The sequence below is a fragment of the Lates calcarifer genome, linkage group LG18 (assembly GCF_001640805.2).
Source record: "Lates calcarifer isolate ASB-BC8 linkage group LG18, TLL_Latcal_v3, whole genome shotgun sequence".
NCBI classification, from domain to species: Eukaryota; Metazoa; Chordata; class Actinopteri; family Centropomidae; genus Lates; species Lates calcarifer.
Genome location: NC_066850.1, coordinates 7,997,621 through 8,015,340, shown reverse-complemented (window position 1 = coordinate 8,015,340; position 17,720 = coordinate 7,997,621). Strand labels below are relative to the sequence as shown.

General features: G+C 41.6%; 2 protein-coding genes across 2 annotated transcripts; both read right to left on the bottom strand.

Moving 5' to 3' along the window:
- Positions 1-387: 387 nt before the first annotated feature.
- fam3c (FAM3 metabolism regulating signaling molecule C) lies at positions 388-6,094 on the bottom strand. Its single transcript, XM_018685644.2, has 10 exons — positions 5,974-6,094; positions 5,494-5,540; positions 5,275-5,379; positions 4,925-4,951; positions 4,444-4,567; positions 3,973-4,031; positions 3,703-3,753; positions 3,527-3,611; positions 3,268-3,394; positions 388-2,499 (listed from the first exon to the last, which is right to left on the bottom strand). The coding sequence occupies exons 2-10, from the start codon at positions 5,507-5,509 to the stop codon at positions 2,410-2,412; spliced, it is 684 nt and encodes a 227-aa protein (XP_018541160.1). The 5' UTR covers positions 5,510-5,540; positions 5,974-6,094; the 3' UTR covers positions 388-2,409.
- A 715-nt stretch (positions 6,095-6,809) lies between these two features.
- si:dkey-159a18.1 (sortilin) lies at positions 6,810-16,266 on the bottom strand. The gene is made up of 21 exons (XM_018685637.2): positions 15,502-16,266; positions 15,007-15,069; positions 14,713-14,789; positions 14,515-14,611; positions 13,851-14,018; positions 13,548-13,621; positions 13,267-13,313; positions 12,140-12,276; positions 11,925-12,008; positions 11,505-11,565; positions 9,786-9,938; positions 9,597-9,694; positions 9,403-9,502; positions 9,144-9,318; positions 8,866-9,059; positions 8,139-8,331; positions 7,897-8,013; positions 7,667-7,811; positions 7,472-7,578; positions 7,267-7,384; positions 6,810-7,145 (listed from the first exon to the last, which is right to left on the bottom strand). Exons 1-21 carry the CDS (start codon positions 15,757-15,759, stop codon positions 7,131-7,133), a joined length of 2,481 nt encoding a protein of 826 aa, XP_018541153.1. The 5' UTR covers positions 15,760-16,266; the 3' UTR covers positions 6,810-7,130.
- Between the last annotated feature and the right edge of the window lie 1,454 nt (positions 16,267-17,720).

Sequence of the window (17,720 nt, the reverse complement as noted above, 5' to 3'; positions counted from 1 at the left end):
TGCACAGGCTGAGTTAAATGAGGCAATGGCGCCCCCTGCCTCTCAATTTAAAGACATTCGACAGCACATATTGCCACAAAGAATTATCATCTTGCACAGTATGACAACATAATGTGGTGCATTTAAATTAGAAGACGTACACCAACTGAAATTTCCTTTTGATGTATTTTAAAGCAAGCAGAGTAAGACTTGCATGATAATGTGATCTAGGAGGAAAGAGGGCACTGTGGGACATTTCTTCAAAAGGTTGCTTTGGAAGTGTATGATCCAACAGTTACAGCTCTTTCTTCTGTTGCACTAACTATATAGGAATGTCTGCTGAGGTCTGACATGTAAAAATGAAGAAATATCTGCAGCACTCCCATAAGTTTGACACAGTACAGCAGGTAGTCATGGTATCAGCTTTATTCATCATGAATACATCCCAAAAAAATTACACAATCAAATGTGAAAGTGTTAAGATCCAAAGAGGCAGTGCTCAGTGTTGGCTAGGATGAAAAAAAAGAAAACAAATGCTATATTCACTCTTCACCTCAAAATAAGAAAAAGGGGAAGTAGTGCAGCACATCAATATCCTGCACTTTCTACATTTTTGTTCCTGTATTGATGGCTGCTTGTTTCTTCACAGTAACCACAAGGCCATTTCAACTGTCCCTCACTAACTGAATAAGAGATGCGTACAACAATCACACTTTTATTTATTTTTTTCTATTCATCGTTTTATATAACAGTGACTGAGTACAATAATATACACAGCTGTATCTGTTAGCCAAGAGGCTGTTTTTCATCCAAACAGATGTTACAAAGTCATTTAAAAAAAAAATATAGGAATATCATTTTTTTTTTACCTTTGAAAAGAGCGTAGAAATACAAGGGACAAACACAATGACAGCATGTCACAGAGGCACTCGACACATCCATCTTTTTAAGTTGAAATGTGTGGTGTATGCGCTGTGTGGGTAAAACAACATCTTGCTCACAATCTGTATATATTCACTGCATTAAAATCAGTCATAATAGCACTGGTGTGACATACAAGTGGTGGAATAAGTTATGGGAAACAACAAGAGAAAGGAGCTTAACATTGTAGTATCCGAATCACAATTACAAACACAGCTGCACAGATGTGTCATATTAGGCTGATTGCCAATTAGCGGCATGTCTCCGCTGTACGAGCCTGGTACTGGCAACCTTTTAAAAATTGGAAAAATACAGCCTGCGTTCTCTTTACAGTTCTTCATCCCTTGGAAGAATTGCCTCTTAAAAGCAGTTGCTGCATTTAAAGAACTTCCGTAGAAACTGTAAACTGAAAACCAGACAGAAAGTCACAGGTGGTTCAAATAAGTGTCTTGAACAAAAACCTAGTGTGGGTATAAAAACTGTTTTCTTTCAACCCACACGACTTAAATCAGACACTAACAGCCTCTAATGTCTTTGAAAGCAGTTGTAAAATGGCGAGACCGACTTGGTAATGATTAGCAGGTTAACTGATACTGAATGTTTATACTGATACTGCGACAGCTGTTGACTGTTCCGAGTATCAAGGTCTGCTGCATATGAGCACACAAAACTACAAAAAAAAAAAACTACTTACCACATGAGGATGTAACAAAATACTTCTAATCCACACACACACATATTACTAACAATATCATTTATTTTAAGAAATTATATTATTATTATTATTACAATGTTCATTAAATTAGGGTCTTTTCAAATCTGGACCCTCCTCTAAACGAATATTTACAAATTTCACAGTGAATTTGGTGCATTTGGTTATAATATCGTGAACAGAGGTGTCCTTGAACCTTGTTAATAATGATTTGTTCAAAAATAAACACAATTCTGAAAGTAACACAAAGAAAAAATCATGTTATGATAGAACAAAAACATTAAAAAAAAAAAAAAAACAACAAATAACAGAATAATAGGATACAGAGATTAAAGCAGGGTAGAGGCAATGGGAATTTAGCCCCCCAATAATCCTGGGTTATGACATCTATTTCCAGCAACAGCAGTGCAATAACGCAAGACTTTTATCAAGCTAAGTGTGATCGTGTGCCAATATCAATTCAAAGTAAGTCCCTTCTAGTCAGTGCTCTCTACCTACTAGTTCCAATTGCAAGCCCCAGTAAGCATCTACATGACGGTATCCAAACAGAAGCAGAAGTGCAAGAAGGTCTGACTGAAGTGTCATGGCGGCTCCTCCTCTCTCCTGCTAATATCTTCTGGAGGGGTGTTGTTCTGTCAGGCGAATTTCAACAAAAGGTTTTGAGGGTGACAGTTGTTTAACCATTCTCAGCCCAAAGAAATGTATGCCCTAAAAAGTCTCATGTGGGCAGGAATGTCAGGAGGACGAGGGGGTATGGGGGCGGGTGATACGGGGAACGGGGCGGCTGACAGCTCATGTCAGTCCTGCCGCTGGGGTATGCAGCCTTCCATCTCCAACACCTCAGGCCAGCCCTCAAATTTGTTGGTGTCTGCGCTGTTCTTTATGTGCTGAGGAGGGAAACACGACACACACTCTCACATTGTGTTTGACATGAAACCAGATAACCTGCGCTGTCTTTATGGTCCAATACATATGATATCCTGCTCACACAAATTCAGCAGTCAGGGTGTGACGCTGACATGAACAGGGTTAGGTTTACTGTTCTGATAAGCAAATAAAATGACAACCAACAAAAGCTTGTGAACCAAAGCATGTCTGTAGTAATACAGTAATACAGGGCCTGTGTGTCCTCATATACAGTAATTACATGACATACAGAAGAATACAGCTTCCTCAAACTGCATTTCTAACTCACATAACTGGAAGTGAAAGGCCTCCACGTGTTCACACTTACAAGGAAATGAAACAAGAAGGCTGATGTCACACAAACGTATCGCATGGTTAACCTTTGTTCTGGTGACCGGAGACAAATCGTGCTGTGCTTCCCAGACTTAAAAATGTGATGGGATTAAACATGTGACGACTCATTCGAGCTCACTGAACAGGTTAGATGTAAATTCAGCCAACGATGTGTCTCAAGTTTCAACAGTTCTTGAAGTAAATTTGATAAACAATGAGACAATTGTTGATGAGACAAACCTGTTTTTGGGTTGAACACTGACATTTCACTCTCAGGCTAATGTGCTGAGCATTTGCTGGTGGAGTTTCATATGACGATTTTGGAATGATTTATTCCAGCGAATTTAAATAATCAGAGAAACACAAGGATACTTCAGAGAGTAGATGTAAAAACAGGATTTTGTGGTTCTTGTTACCTGCTCAAATGGACTCTTGGTTTTAATGCCTTTCCCTCCTACAAAGATCCAGTTATCCCGGAAGCCCAGATTAGTGATAACTGAGCTGCCCATATCAGCAATTAGCTTCCTGGCTTCATCATTAAGCCTATAGAACAAAGGAGACAATTATTTCATGGCGACACAATCAGTATTAGAGATGACTAAAGCAATTTAAATCAATCACATGAAACTACATTGTGTCAGTAAGCGTCAGGGATATTGAGGAAAAAGTTCTTACTTTGTTGCGGGATCATCAAACGAGGCCATCATCACAACTGTCCCGTCTTCAACTTCTTTCAGGAATTTAATTAAAGGAGCCACATCTACGCAAGGTTACAAATAGTTAACACAGTGCACCACGTGTGTGTGTTTTTAAACATCCAGAACAAAAAAAAGGTTCGGAAATATACTCACCTCCTGCCCACATATCAAAAAAGTCTGTCTTGATAACATCCCCTGTTCTCCCTGTGAAGGAGAAAGCATTTAGTACACAGTCTTAGTAGTGACTTATTACTAAAGTGCGTGCTCTATGATTACCCCTAGTCACAATGTGTTTTATACAGACAGGATATTCAGGTTTCTGATGTGAATGCAAAAAGTGAATCGACATTCTGCTGTTAAATCTAGCATGCCACAGACATACTGCATGACTATCCGCTGACTTCAAGGAGCTGATAACGTTACCATTGACCAGAGCGATGTTGATTCCTCTCCCCACATTGTTCTTCACGCCGCTCATTAGTCTACAATGTAGGAGGATAATAAGAGGAAATGACACACTCTGCTGTTGTTGGTGGTGTTTCTATGCAGGACTTTGATGAGTCCCCTTATTTGTCATTTAAAAGCACAACATAAACGTTTGTTTGATAGTTCATAACACACTATAATGTAGTTACACACAAATTTGTGTACTTGGAACATGTCACAAAGCAAAAGTGATCAGCTACAACCAAAACTACTGTCATTATCAACTTATTTTATTTATTTTGTTTTTGAATCTGTTGTTGCTGATGGTGGTGGTAGAAGAGCAACTAATGACTGATGATTGCTAGGTAGATAGTACAAACATGCTTACATGACAGGTTTGTGTAGAAACACCCCTGCCAAAAATGCCCGTATGTGTGTTAGATAGTTTTAAGATACCACTTCACTTACAGTTTGTCCTCCAGGCAGATCCTGGGCCCCACCACACTGGCCGCTCCGCTCGCCATCTTGAAGGCAAAGTGTCCAAACGGACACGACTTGGACAGCCCACACTTGTGCCTCACCGGCTTTGTTGCTGCAAGTAGAAAACTCCATTTACACACAAAGTAGCAGGTAGCACATGTAGCACAATATCAGGTGACAGGTGGTCTATTCAGAAACAAGTGAGGGCTGCACAGAACAAAAACTAATGGTACAACTTGAACGCTACCAAAGGGAATCTATTTACACCCTAAATGCCAAGTGCTAAGCTTAACACACACCTTAAACTGTGTGGTGGTTCAGTGTGTACGAGACATAGGCTCAGTATTACCATTCATGTGTCGGCTGGTTTAGAAAGATTTAAAGAAAAGGAGGAAAATCTATTAAAAGAGAGCAGTTACTGAGAAAACAAAGCAGAAAGATGAAATAATAATCACTTGAGCATACTTACAGCCTTCATTCGCTGTCAAAGATTTAGCTGTAAAGAAAAAATGACATATGTTAAAGGGGATTTTCAGTGATTACCCACATGTTGGTCAATTAAATGCAACTCCCTTCTCTAAACAAAACATATACAGTATTTCTGTTCTGGTAAAGCAAGCAACGAATGGCTGGTCAGTTATCACAATGCACAGGTAGTCGTAATGGACACAGCACAACGAGGGAAGACATTCCACCATTACTGCAGAATACTGAATGACTGAATAAATAATTATCACGTTTCCTCTACAACCGATACCCTGTCACTTCCTCTGCGCAGCTGTGTATGATGAGTTTCAAATTACAAGACATGTTACTCACACATTATGCTGCCTAGTTTAAAATCCAGGTTGATCTCTAGCAGTTGAAAAGCCAGAAAGACAGCGAGGAAGAATGCAAAGATGAACGCTGCTAACTTCAAAATACCTGAAAGAGTAATGGATACAATAGAAAGACAGACAGGTGAAAATGTCAGCTGTCAATCAACACAGTTTAGGACTTTTAAGCACAACACAAGGATTTTCAAGGACAAACACTTACTGCCAGCCCTGACCATCTTCACGAGCCTCCAGCCACTTTTTCCACAGCTGTAGGGATGAGACACACAACCAGCTTATTACTTTTATTTACTTATCTGTGTGTCCTCACTCTACAGAGGGTGGGGGTGATACGGAGGGGTCCATACTAGCTATAGGGCGACGTTAACTTTAGCTGACGTTGGTTGCTAGTAGCTGAAATCAGACTTACACAGTAAGTTAGTTTGGTGTTTTAAAGTCAACGTCAATTTAGCTTAATTTAATTGTATCTGGTATCAGGTCGCTATGAAACACTTTACTAACAGCCAAAGGTATCTGACTGAATGACACCATACATAGCTTGGAAGCTAAATTTTTGAAAAGCAACTGCTGTGTAACTTCCTCGTCTGTGCCCTGGCTTTGCTAACTGACGTCCAGTAATATTAATATTATGATTAAAGGTGTTAAAAGGTGTCATTTGGAGCAATGCTCACACCCTACTTACCTGTTCAATTGCCACGGTAACCGCAAGTCCAGAAGTGACTCACGGTGTCCCGGAGTGATAAGACAGACTCGTGTAATGACAGCCGAGGCTAGTTGGATGAGGCAAACGACGTTAAGAGGTCCCACTCTGTCGGAGAAACCGAAGAGGAAAAAGACAGCAGAGTTGTAGAGACGTGTAAAGCGGACAGACACGAAGCTGCAGGTTCAGAGAGAATTTATTTATTATTTTAGCTACAACAAATAATTATTTTCAGCATTCTTCAAAGTTTCTCTCTTTGTTTCTGAACACTGAACAGAATCTAGAAAGCAGATAAAACTGGCAACAACCAAGCTATACATTCATGAAGACCAGATCATTAATAAAATTAAGATAAAATGTTCTGTAATTTTGCCCACAGTATGGAGCCAGTTATAGGACAGTTACTTTTATCACTCTTCAATTTGGGTTTACAGCAGCAATATATATCATTTGACTTTATTTCTTTACAGTTTGGCATTATGACAACATTTACATATTTAAATAAACTTACAGTAATCGCTTTATGTGTAAATCTAACATAGTTAACATAAAGAGCCTAATGACCATAAGCCATGTCTTATTATTATTTTTCCTGGTAGCATACGCTACATCCACACTTAGAGGAGGAGTGACAGCTTTTTAACGAGTGAGGCATCTGTTTATAAACTATCTTTGTCTCCACGCCAACTTCCTGCCTTTTCTTCTTCTCTGCTCACTTATAAGCAGATGGGACAGTTTCCAGGACCACCACTGCCGCCTCATGGACAGAAGCTTTGAATCGTAGCACATTTTAAACTGTATAACTCTCAGACACATCATGATATGCAATAATTTATTTTTCACAAATGCAAATTTTAAGGATTGTCTTGTTTGTTTTCACATTAAACAGAAGTAAAAAGGTGGTGCAAAACAGAGTAAAATAATAAAAAATACTGTACAAATCAAAGAGTAAGCAAAGCAATGAAATGAAGTAAGCTCAATAAATTAATGCTTGTCATTCAAATCCTCAGAACTTGGCACAAATGTCGCTCCCAACCAAATATGAGGGATCAGTCCAACAATAGGCAGAGAGCAGTCTTTTTCAGCACAGCTGGTTTCAATCATGAACATCTATTATATCCATTAAAATGTGTCATGTGTCATTCAATAAGATCCTGTCAAAATAAGAACACAAAAGTATCAGTATACTTGGGAAAATAAAATCTAAAAGACATTTTGAACGTAAAACAGCACATCAGAGTGTTATAAAATAATACAAATGATAATAACTCTTACATCGTCTGAGTCTGGTTGGCAGACTGTGCCATTGCTGCTGGTGGCGCTCTCAAGATCTGCTGTCATGCCGTTCTCATCATCCTGTATCCGGAGGTTGGAGAAACGATACGCGGGTGTCCTGTAGAGGGCGATAGGACACAGCAGTGTTCAGCTCTGACTGGGTGCATTTAAGTGTACATGCAACACAAGTGTGCATCTTGCTCACCTGTTTCTATAAACCACTCGCTTGACAGCAAGGAGAGCGGAAATGATGGCTACCAGGACGATGACCCCTGCTCCTGCACACACCAGGATCAACACCAGCCTCTCTCTCTGCAGCAAAAATACAGGGAACAACTGTTATATACCTAAAAACTAAACACAAGCAATTGAAAGGAACAAGAAAAACAAATCTACTGACCGGTGTGTCAAAGTGTGTCTCTGGAGACGATGACCTGGCAGGTGGGCCAGGGCTGGGTTTCACACCACAGGGTCTGATGACTGTCTGTACTGCATGCTGAGGAGTGAACCCCCCCTCACACTTATCACTCGGGACCTTCCGATACCTACAAACACAAACAGTCAGGAGTGTGTATGAGCATGTAAAAGACATGTGTCTCTTCATTATAAAAAAGGAGTGACCATTATTACCCTGCCGTCAGTAGCTCATCCTCCTCCCCGTTCAAACAGATCTCCAAAGTTTTGTTTGCAGCGTTGGGCTGTCGCACACACTCTGAAGTGTTCACATGGCGATAGTAGCCATAGTCACTGTAAAGGAGAGAGTGTGTTTACTAGGGAATAGTTTCCATGCTGTCTCAGTTGCTGGCACAAAAACATGAAGCCATACAAGGTCGTCTAATCACTGACAACATATCACAAATGATCTGACTCACCATAAGTAATCTTCTCTGGTGCACAAGCAGGGGCTTTGCTTCTTGCTCACCACAAAGCTTTTCCCATTCCTGCACACAGATTGTTTCTTTAGCCTCCTGTAAGTCTCCTTGATGCCCAGGATACAACCGTTTCTCTCTGAGTCTTCTCCCTCTATAGAATGAGCCAACCACTCTTCATAGTCCTGGTCGTTACCTGACAAAACAAATGATGACCAATGAGGATGCAGCTGTCACTTGCGATTCTTTTAATACTAGAGCCTCTAACAAACTGGCATATTCTTTTAACAGAGAATGAAATAAAAACAAACTCCCACCACATCATGAACCACATCTGTTCTGACTTTGATGTAAAACTGTGCATTCATGTAGGAAGAAATCGAGAGCCACGACACACGCAGGAAAGCAGGAGGGAAAATGGCAAAAGAACAAGTGGTTTGACACATTGGATGCTTTTTAAGTCATGTCTTGTTTTCAAAGCATACCAGTTGGTGAAATGAAACACAAATGAAAAAAGAGGAACAGAAACAGCCTAAGTCTCATACGTTCTTAGACATTTCGGTTACGGAAAGTCCCAGGTCACGGGTTGTTACGTTTCTGAAATGAGAGACCTCTGTAAGGCTCCACCTCACTGCTGAAATCCTCATGCACCCACCTCCAGCTGGTAACATGCACTGTACAGGAGGAGTCTAGACATGGGAGTAGGTGGAACTATAGCAACTCGACTCACACTCTCTGGTAATGAGACTCTGAAAGTCAATGGTGACAGCCACCCACATGGGCTGGCCGTCTTCCTCGGGCCGGAAGCCCCACACGCTGACGTTCATAGCCTTGGTGCCCGGCTCAGACGCCAGGCCAGCGAAGAAGAACGGCTGCTCTGTGAAGTTATACGACTTCCAGCACTGGCCCTCATCTGTGGAAAACCTGGCAATGAGAAACATAACTCTAACTCTCTCTGCCTCTCACTCACGATTGCTTAATTGTACGTGAAAAATATCTGTTCAGTACTTGATAGTCTTGACTTGTCCTTCACGCTGAGCCTCCACAGCCACAATGAGACCACCAGAGTCCAGTATGCTGTAGTGGTGGGGGCCCCTCAGTGTCCCCCTCCAGTTATAACCCCCGTCTGAGGACACAAACACATCTGGGTGCTGCGATGAGGACAGAGAATCGCCCACAGTTCCTGAAGAAGAGGAGATATTTGTCATCGCATTAGATTTACAACTGATGATTGAAATGGAAGAAAAGCTGGGTGAATTGCAGTTACCATGGGCGATGACCAGGCCGATAGCAGTCGGCTCAGACAGAGCAAGCATGGGAACTATTCGGTTGTTCCGACTGTGTTCTCCATGAATATGAAGGTTGCACTGATGAAAAATAAACAGATACAAAAAAGCATTAATGTAATACCAATCTACACCAGTGGAAATAGGGACTGATTTTCATCTGCATGCAACATACGTTCTTAGTTTGCTCTGTGCAGTCCACGTTCTCTGGTTTATTTAGCTGTCGCCACATCCCTCCTCTGTTAAAGGAAATGACAGATCTTATGCGACCGTCTGCAACAAAACAGAGCGCTGAAGTCGTGATTCAGTCCTGTATCAAAATGAAAAGTTTCTCGCTTGACGGACAAAGAGATGGACGGCCTACCCTTGTCCAGTTTATTGGTGAGGTACACCCCCCTCAGTGAGGTGATGTTGGTGAAGTCGCTCTTCCTATGCCCGTCAAACAGGTGGCGCTCCAGAGATTTGGAGAACAAGATCCCGCGGTCATCTGATGTATACATAGTCCCAAAGTAGGTGTCTGGGGCAAAAGAGAAGGGTTTTAGTCTCTCACCACAGTAAGGTACGTCAAAAACCCAGAAAATAACCCTGATTATGTCATAATGATGTCATCAGGGTTACCAAAACTCAGGTTTGGAGATTACAGGTGTATTTCAGAAAGCCTGCGTTAAAACTGGAGGTGTATTCGTTTGTTGGGGTAGGCAGACTGGGCCTCAGTGAAAGACACTATCCAGCTGAATTATGGGAAATGTAGGATCCAATGTTGTTGCAGCTTCACCTACACTCAGGACTAAAAGACAGGATATCTTGACAATGAAATACAAAATTGCTGGACTGCTCCTTTAAAAGGCATTATACTGTATCAGAATTGTGGGTTTCTGAAATGAAAAAGCAGGGACTGTATTACCATCACTTGAGTAGTATGAAATTAACTGTAATATCTTAGCACAGATGCTTTATCCGCTCACAATCCAGATCATTGGTAGCGTCTGTTTCATGTTTGTGGTATTGTTTCAATGTCTCTCCAAAATCAAGACCACATTTCCAGCAAACCACTTTACTCCCTGCTGCAAACGGGATGTGGTTATTCTAATTTTTTTTTCTAACTTTTATTACAGAAACAATAAGTATTGAAAGTGATTTTGTTTTTCTCCACTCTAGTGCAGCAGATTTCCAACAAAATAAACCAACCCACTGGTAGATGATGTAAAATGAAGGTGGCAGAAGTTCTGAATGATGGTCTTCTGTTTTCAAACTATCTAGTGATAATGAAATGATGTCAAATCTCTCACGTGTAGCACCTGGTGTCAGTTGATGCCATGCTGACACACACTTTTCAGCCATCAGCAATAACAATAACACGTCATCATCAATCATATTATAACTGTGTGAAGCTCACACTGATGCCATGAAGGACGAAGGAGGAAGGTGATGGACGTGGTTTACCTTTCTAGCTTGTGTGTGTGTGTGTGTGTGTGTGTATGTGCTTGTGTTACACCCTGATCCCAAGATATGTTTGTCAGCTTTTGCCGTGTAACCTAAATCTTCCTCCCTCCAGCCAACAAAAGATAAAGCCCCTCTACCCCGTATCTCCCCTATTTATCTCAGTAGTGCAGAGGTCTCCTCACCTAACCCATACAGCACTAACTGGAGCACTTTGCAGGGGCGAAAATAATACTAATAATAACACCGAAAACAAATGGATGTGGATGAGAAAGGACAGAGTGAATGAGAAGGAGATCAGGAGGGAGGAAGGAGAGAGGAAAAAAAGGAACAAAGACTGGGCAGCTGGACTCGCATACACAAACAGTCTGAGTGTGAATGATTTGTCAGCAACAGGGAGAACTTGTGAAACCAGTCTGGTCCTTACTGTCAAGCTTTTCCATTACAACAAAAGAGGCTGAGAGAGCTATAACCTCTGTCAAGCTGCGCTCATAACGCGGGTATATTTGCGAATATGTGTCAAACATGTTTTTTTCTTTTTTTAAGGTTGGCATGCGCTTGTGCACGTCCTCTGAGTGGAAAACGTGGGAGAAAGGGATTAAGTGTGTGTGTGTGTGTGTGTGTGTGTGTTTTCGTCTGTTACCTCCTGGGTTGTCCACATGCATGAAGAGCATGTCCTCATCTCCATCCAGGATGGAGTAGAACTGCAAACACACACACATGTATATGATAAAATGATAGCACATGCTCGTGAGAAAATCTGGATTTGAGATTTTTAAAAATACTTTGTGATGACTAATTTATTCTTTGCCATAAACAATGTCTAATCATCGTGAGAGAGTGTGTGTTTGTGCTGTCAACAAGATGTTGTGGGTGTGTAACTGTGTGTGCGGGGGAGTTGTTTCGCCAGAGCAGATGTGTGCTCAGTTGGTGTTGTAAAAGGAAATGTTGCCATTGGCGTTCCTGCTTAAGGTGCAATCGCTTCTATAATGTTCAACCACTAAAAACATGTGTAAAGTTAATATGTTTTGTCTCAGACAGAATTTAGGTATCTGTTTCTCACCTGCTCAGTGGAAGCAGAGGGCAGCAGTGCTCGACTGAAGGTATCTCCCTGGTCGGATGAGAAGTACATGACACGAGGGGATCTCTGGGAGCAAAATAACACAAAGTACTGTATAAATACTCAGTGGTTTATGAGCAGAATGACAGGTGTTTTGTTATTGTCTGAAGTTATACAAATACATGTGAGTATAGAGGATGCTTTATGTCGCATCTTACTGAGTCTTCCATGACAGAGAAGAAGAGAAAGGCTCCTATGTAGCCAAAACTGAAGATGTCCTCATGGATCGTGGTGAAGGTCTTTCCCAGATCCTTAGTCCTCTTCAGCACTAAGTCTCCTCTCTCGTCTGCCTCAACTACAGCAACAAGAAGCAAGACTTGATGAAAGAGATACGAGTCTGACCAGATTTAAATGGGAATACGACACTCCAGACTCTTTGTTGGTTTTCCCTCTGCTTTTCATTTAATTAAGCGCCATACTTTAGAGGAAAAGCTGTTACATCCTCTTGATTTCACACTGTTGTCTGGGTAGTACTTGTACCCTCTGAGCTCTCTGTATGGTTCCCTGTCCCCTCTACTGTTAAGAAATCAGTAGAAGGACAGACGTATTCCTACATCTACAGATAACATCGCTTTACGAAAACGAGTCATCACACGGGCCTATGACTAATGAGATTGTACAGTGATAAGAATGTTTCTAAAAACACACTATTTTCAAAGGTTGAGAAATGAGAAGTGTTGGGAGGTACTTTCGTATTTCCAAGTGGATGGGAGGGCTGTGCCTTATCTTACCAAGAGTCTGACAACAGTAGGAATACTGAGCAGTTTGTAAAGCCTATCTGTGATTCTGGGCTGTGTAAATATATTAGACTGGACATGACAACGTATTTTGAGCTCACTTTGATACTTCCAATCAATCAATTGAATCAAGTGAGTGAACCTTGTGACTATGTGCATTAAGTCACTGGTGAATCACATGAAAAGTCAAAGACATTGTTGTACATCTAGAGCACTGACATCCTGCCAACTGGTCGGAGATACAGTTCTATGACAATATGGTCAAAAATGTATTTATTCCATGTGCATTTAACACATTTAATTTATACATATTGTACCATAGGCTACCACTGGACACTGTCTTCTATTGTTGTATTGTGTTTTTATTGTTTTATGCTTCTATGCAACATATACATACAAAAGCCATTGTATACAAAACAGTGTTTATTTCAGTGATTTGATTATATATATTTATATATAGAATTGACTTTAACGTCAGAGTTACCTGAAATAGATCTTGTGTCACTTGATAAACGCTGTTTCACATGCATAACAAAACACTCTCCTACCTGTGTCTACTCGACTGCAGCTGAAAAACAAATTGACGCCAGCCCCCCTGATGGAAAGAAGAAGTTAGAAATGTTTCACAAACAACAAAAGTGTCACAAGAATGTTCCTAGAAACTGTTTTTACAAAAGACTTAAAAACATGCTGCACACCAGATGTAATCTCAGTTCTTAAACCTGTGTAATATCTCTGCAGCTTTTCACATTATATGAGGTTGATCTGACATGTTTCTTTAGGGCACACAGGGATTTGGTGTGTGGTTTTACTTCCTGTTTATTCTCACCATGAGAAAGAATGTACTCCATCGTGAACTTTTGTCCACTTGGCACCAAAGTCCAGAGAGAGCCACAGACCGCCCTGCATGTCAGGAAGAAACAAATGAGTGTTTACCTTTACTTTAAGGTGTGTGCTTGATGTGTGTGGTGGTTATTAGCCCACAATACTACACAGAGTGAGGGGGCTTTGGTGAGACCATGAAAACTTGAGAGAAAAATGTCCAGGGAGTTGACAGTTAAAAGAAAGAAAGACAGAAAGAAAGAAAGAAAGAAAGAAAGAAAGAAAGAAAGCTGTGTGCTGTGTGACTTACATCAATGCTGAGAGCCACGAGGTAGTCATGGTTGAGGAAGTGGTACGTGATTGGCTGAGCCAAGTGGAAGGGCAGCTGGATGAACTTGAAGGTCGCGCCGGCATCTGTGGAGGTGAAGATGATCCCTCCTGGGTTGTCCACCACCGCCGTGTCCGCTGTCAATATCACCTGTCGATTAGAAGCTATTAAATGCACATCTGCATTTTTAGCTTTTTTAAGGGACAGCATACAATTAACAGTAGAAAAAGCTGAATAAAGAAGAGAAACATCATGTCATTCTGCTCATTCTGTGCTCAGTTCTAGATGTATAACAGTAAAAATCTTAAGATTTTGTTTAGTTTAATTATTTTAGATTTGGTTTCATGCTACTGTTGCAGGCACCAAGGTGTTCATATATCAGCGTATTTCAGTGGGTGTATTTCTGAACAGCCACCACACCACATACTGTGCACGACATGAGCAAAAATGGTTTGAACGTGAAGATGCAGCAAAAGTTGAGCAGAAGGCAGAGCAAAAACGCAAGATGTCTTCACACTTTTGTGAGGCAATAACACGCACACACACGCACACATACACTTCCCTGTGTGTGAACAGCACCAACTGAATCTCTAACAGCTCCCTCACATCACACACACTCACAAAACCAAAGCTGATGTTAACTTACAGAGCTCCCCGGTCCGACACTGACTCCAAACTCCTCCCGTATGAAAGTGTTGTTGATGCGTTGGGAAATGTCATGGAACGACTTTCCGTAATCCGTACTGAGGAGAGAGGGAGTGAGGTCAAGCTTTCACTATTTGACTTCCAAACAGAGTGGGCTGCTTTGATGCATTTTCCTGTCATACTTCAGACACCAACTCACCTCCTGTAAAGACGAGAGGAGCCTCCTTCTAGAAAAGAATCGAGAGGAGTGCTGATCGTAGACAGCACCAGGATCACCTGGGAAATGCAGCAACGTGGGTAAGGCTTAAGGCTTTATCATGACTGTGGCGGTGTGAAAATATCTGAGAGAGCACTGCTGAAGACCGGACAGACTACAGAGCTAAGTCTGAGTATTCGCACATTTTTGAGTCCGATTCTGTCTCTGCAAAGTCAAGCAGGGAGCATGTTGTGTTTTCTGAGGCTGATGTGATGGTTGCAGTGCAAAGATACTCACTCCTGTACCATCGCCCACCCATGTGAGGATTACATAGGAGCCGTCATCACCATTAAACCCTGTCTAGGTGAACAAAAGAGGCAAGACTCATACATGCGAAGTAACACAAAGAAAAAAGATACTCACACAACTTCCACTTTAAATGGGCAAAATGGGCTTAACAGGCTGATAAATATTATAAAAGAATCTTCACTGGTTTATTACCACAGTGGTAACTAGATCATAGGCTTGCACAAATGTTATGATCATGTTAAAAATCAGTTTGATGTCATAATTCCTCTTTCTATTACACTTGTCTTACCTTGAATACTCTGAAAAAATGTCAAAAAAATCAAGAAAAATATCCCAAAAATGAGGAAAATTAAAGTCTCATGTTCAGTAAAAACTCATGACTGCATGGTTCAAAGGTTTAGATGGACATTGCCCTGCCTATTCACCAAACCCTTCCCAGCTTCAGAACAATACCACACACTTTTCCAAGAAAACACACCTTACCTCGTGCGTGTTGTCATCCAGAACTTTGTGTTCGGTCGGGGTGAGGGGGAGCCGGCAGGACGTGAAGGCAGGACCGTGAGAAAGCTTGGATGTGCCTGACGAGCCGCTGGTTTCTCTTCTGGGGCGTGCGCGCACTTGGCCCTGGCTCTCATCCCGCTGAGTCCGGCGGAAAGTCACCGTCCTCCCCCCGCGGCTCTTGCCTTCGGCGGCCAGAAGACAGACGCACACCCCGCCGAGGACCACGAGTCTCCAGATCATATCCAATGCGAGAAATAAGGAGACCCTCACCAGAAAAAATAATAATTAAAAAACACCAGTGACGGAGATGCCTGTCGATACTGACTCAGTTCATACCCTAATCTTGCGCTCTAAAGGCAAGTGGGGGTGGGAAGCGCTTGCACGGGTCATTAACATAAAAAGTGCTGTGTGAGGTGGTGCGTCCTCCGCCAGCAGGTGTTTCTGCCCGCATCCAGGTGCTGCAGGGAGGATTTACATTTCACGAGCGTTTGATGGAAACGCACCTTGTGGCCACTTGTAACCGGTACAAGGGAGGTAAGCAATTGAATTCAGTGTGACTAATTGCAATAGGTTAATTGCGATGCGTTCGCGTGTTGCAAAAAAAAAAAATGGAATTAGGAAATGCAGAGAAATGATGCGCAAAAGCCAGAATGGAGAAGTTTTTGCTACTTCTGCAGAAGGGAAGACGCGTGATTGCAGCAAAACAGAATCCTTCTCTAGTTTCATCTGTAGTGGGCACAACTGAACGCAAGCGGACGTCATGTCTTCACCCACATGCCCACCCCCCCGACACACACACACACACACACACACACACACACACACTGCTGAGTGAGCATCAAAGTCCAATGTCCCAAAGTGCATCAGTACGGGCTCTTCGCTTTGACGCACGATTTCGTATCAGAACAAGTAAGCTACATGTGTTTTTGAAGCCTTTACAAGAACAGCAGACAGTAGGGCCAATGGAGTGCAACCTCATGCCGAGTTTATGTCGTTTTACCGTAACAGTTGTCGTGATATTTGTGCGGCTCATGTTACTGGGCCTACCTCACAATTTATGCATTTTAATCATGCCCAGATGTTTAATTTACATAATAATGAATGTGCTCCAACTGGAGACAAAAGTAGGTAATTAGAACCTACTGGTTATATTGTTTCCATATGTTATTTAAAGGGAAGGGAAACCACACATAAAATGGAAAGAGGTCAAATCAGTCAACCGGGAAGCAACCACTTGTGAGAATCTGAGGTGACACATTACATCAGCACATTAACCATAACATCCTTGTAGTGACTCACCTCGCATGACTAGCCTCTGCTGGTGTGGTGCCTACGTGCATATCATACAAGTAAAACCTCTGGTAGCGAAAAGGCTTCCCAAGAAGTTGGCACACTTCCTCAAAGTTGGGGCAGAGGGGGGCGTAGACTGGAAACATGGGGAATACAGGAACGTTAAAACTCGAGTTGATTGTTTTCAGCCGCCTGAGGGCATAAGACGTTTTCAACCAACTGACATACCCAAAGCCCTGACATGCTGCCCCAATTAGTCATGCTCCATAAATGCTGAAAGCTAGATATCCCATAGTGCAGTAGTAAATTAAGTATGTTGCAAGTTCAGGTTATATTAAAGAAGCACTGTTTATGAGGATAATGGCTCAACAGCTATGGTTGTTTCTATGGATTTTGTAGTTTTTTACTGTCCTGTATTGTATATCATTCCCGACTAAGGCTGGGTATTGTTCAAAATTTTCGATACCGGTACCAATACCAATACCTTGACTTCGATACCGGTTCCCGAACGATATTTTTTTTAATACCAATTTTATCAAATCAGTTCTAACAACGAAAATTAGATTACATATTATGGTACAAATCTTGAGTTTTATTTTTCAGCTTTGGCATTTTTCCAATCAAAGCAGTTTTCTAACATAAAAAAAATAAACAACAAATAATTTTCAGTGCAAGAGAACAAGTGACAAGTCAGTGTCTAATGCTCACGGCTTCACATAGCAGTTCTTCTTCAAAAAAAATTAACTGTTCTCAGGTAATAGACAAGCCCGCTCCTGGCTGGTGGTGTCCCCAGCTGTAGAAAATGTGCGCTCTGTCAAACACGGAGCAACTTTCTGCTCTAAAATTGATTCACTGCACGTTCAAATGCTTCATCAAATTGACCGTGTTGCTGGCCTTAGAAACGATGTCCT

Excerpts from the sequence above, each read along its gene's own strand:
- si:dkey-159a18.1 (XM_018685637.2), bottom strand. The coding sequence starts at position 15,759 with ATGATCTGGAGACTCGTGGTCCTCGGCGGGGTGTGCGTCTGTCTTCTG. Across the intron at positions 14,019-14,514 it reads GTGTCGGACCGGGGAGCTCT|GTGATATTGACAGCGGACAC; the intron begins GTAAGTTAACAT and ends TCTAATCGACAG. Across the intron at positions 9,319-9,402 it reads CGGCCTGGTCATCGCCCATG|GAACTGTGGGCGATTCTCTG; the intron begins GTAACTGCAATT and ends CCTCTTCTTCAG.
- fam3c (XM_018685644.2), bottom strand. Across the intron at positions 4,952-5,274 it reads TAAACTAGGCAGCATAATGT|CTAAATCTTTGACAGCGAAT; the intron begins GTGAGTAACATG and ends TTTTCTTTACAG. Across the intron at positions 2,500-3,267 it reads CCAAGAGTCCATTTGAGCAG|CACATAAAGAACAGCGCAGA; the intron begins GTAACAAGAACC and ends TTCCCTCCTCAG.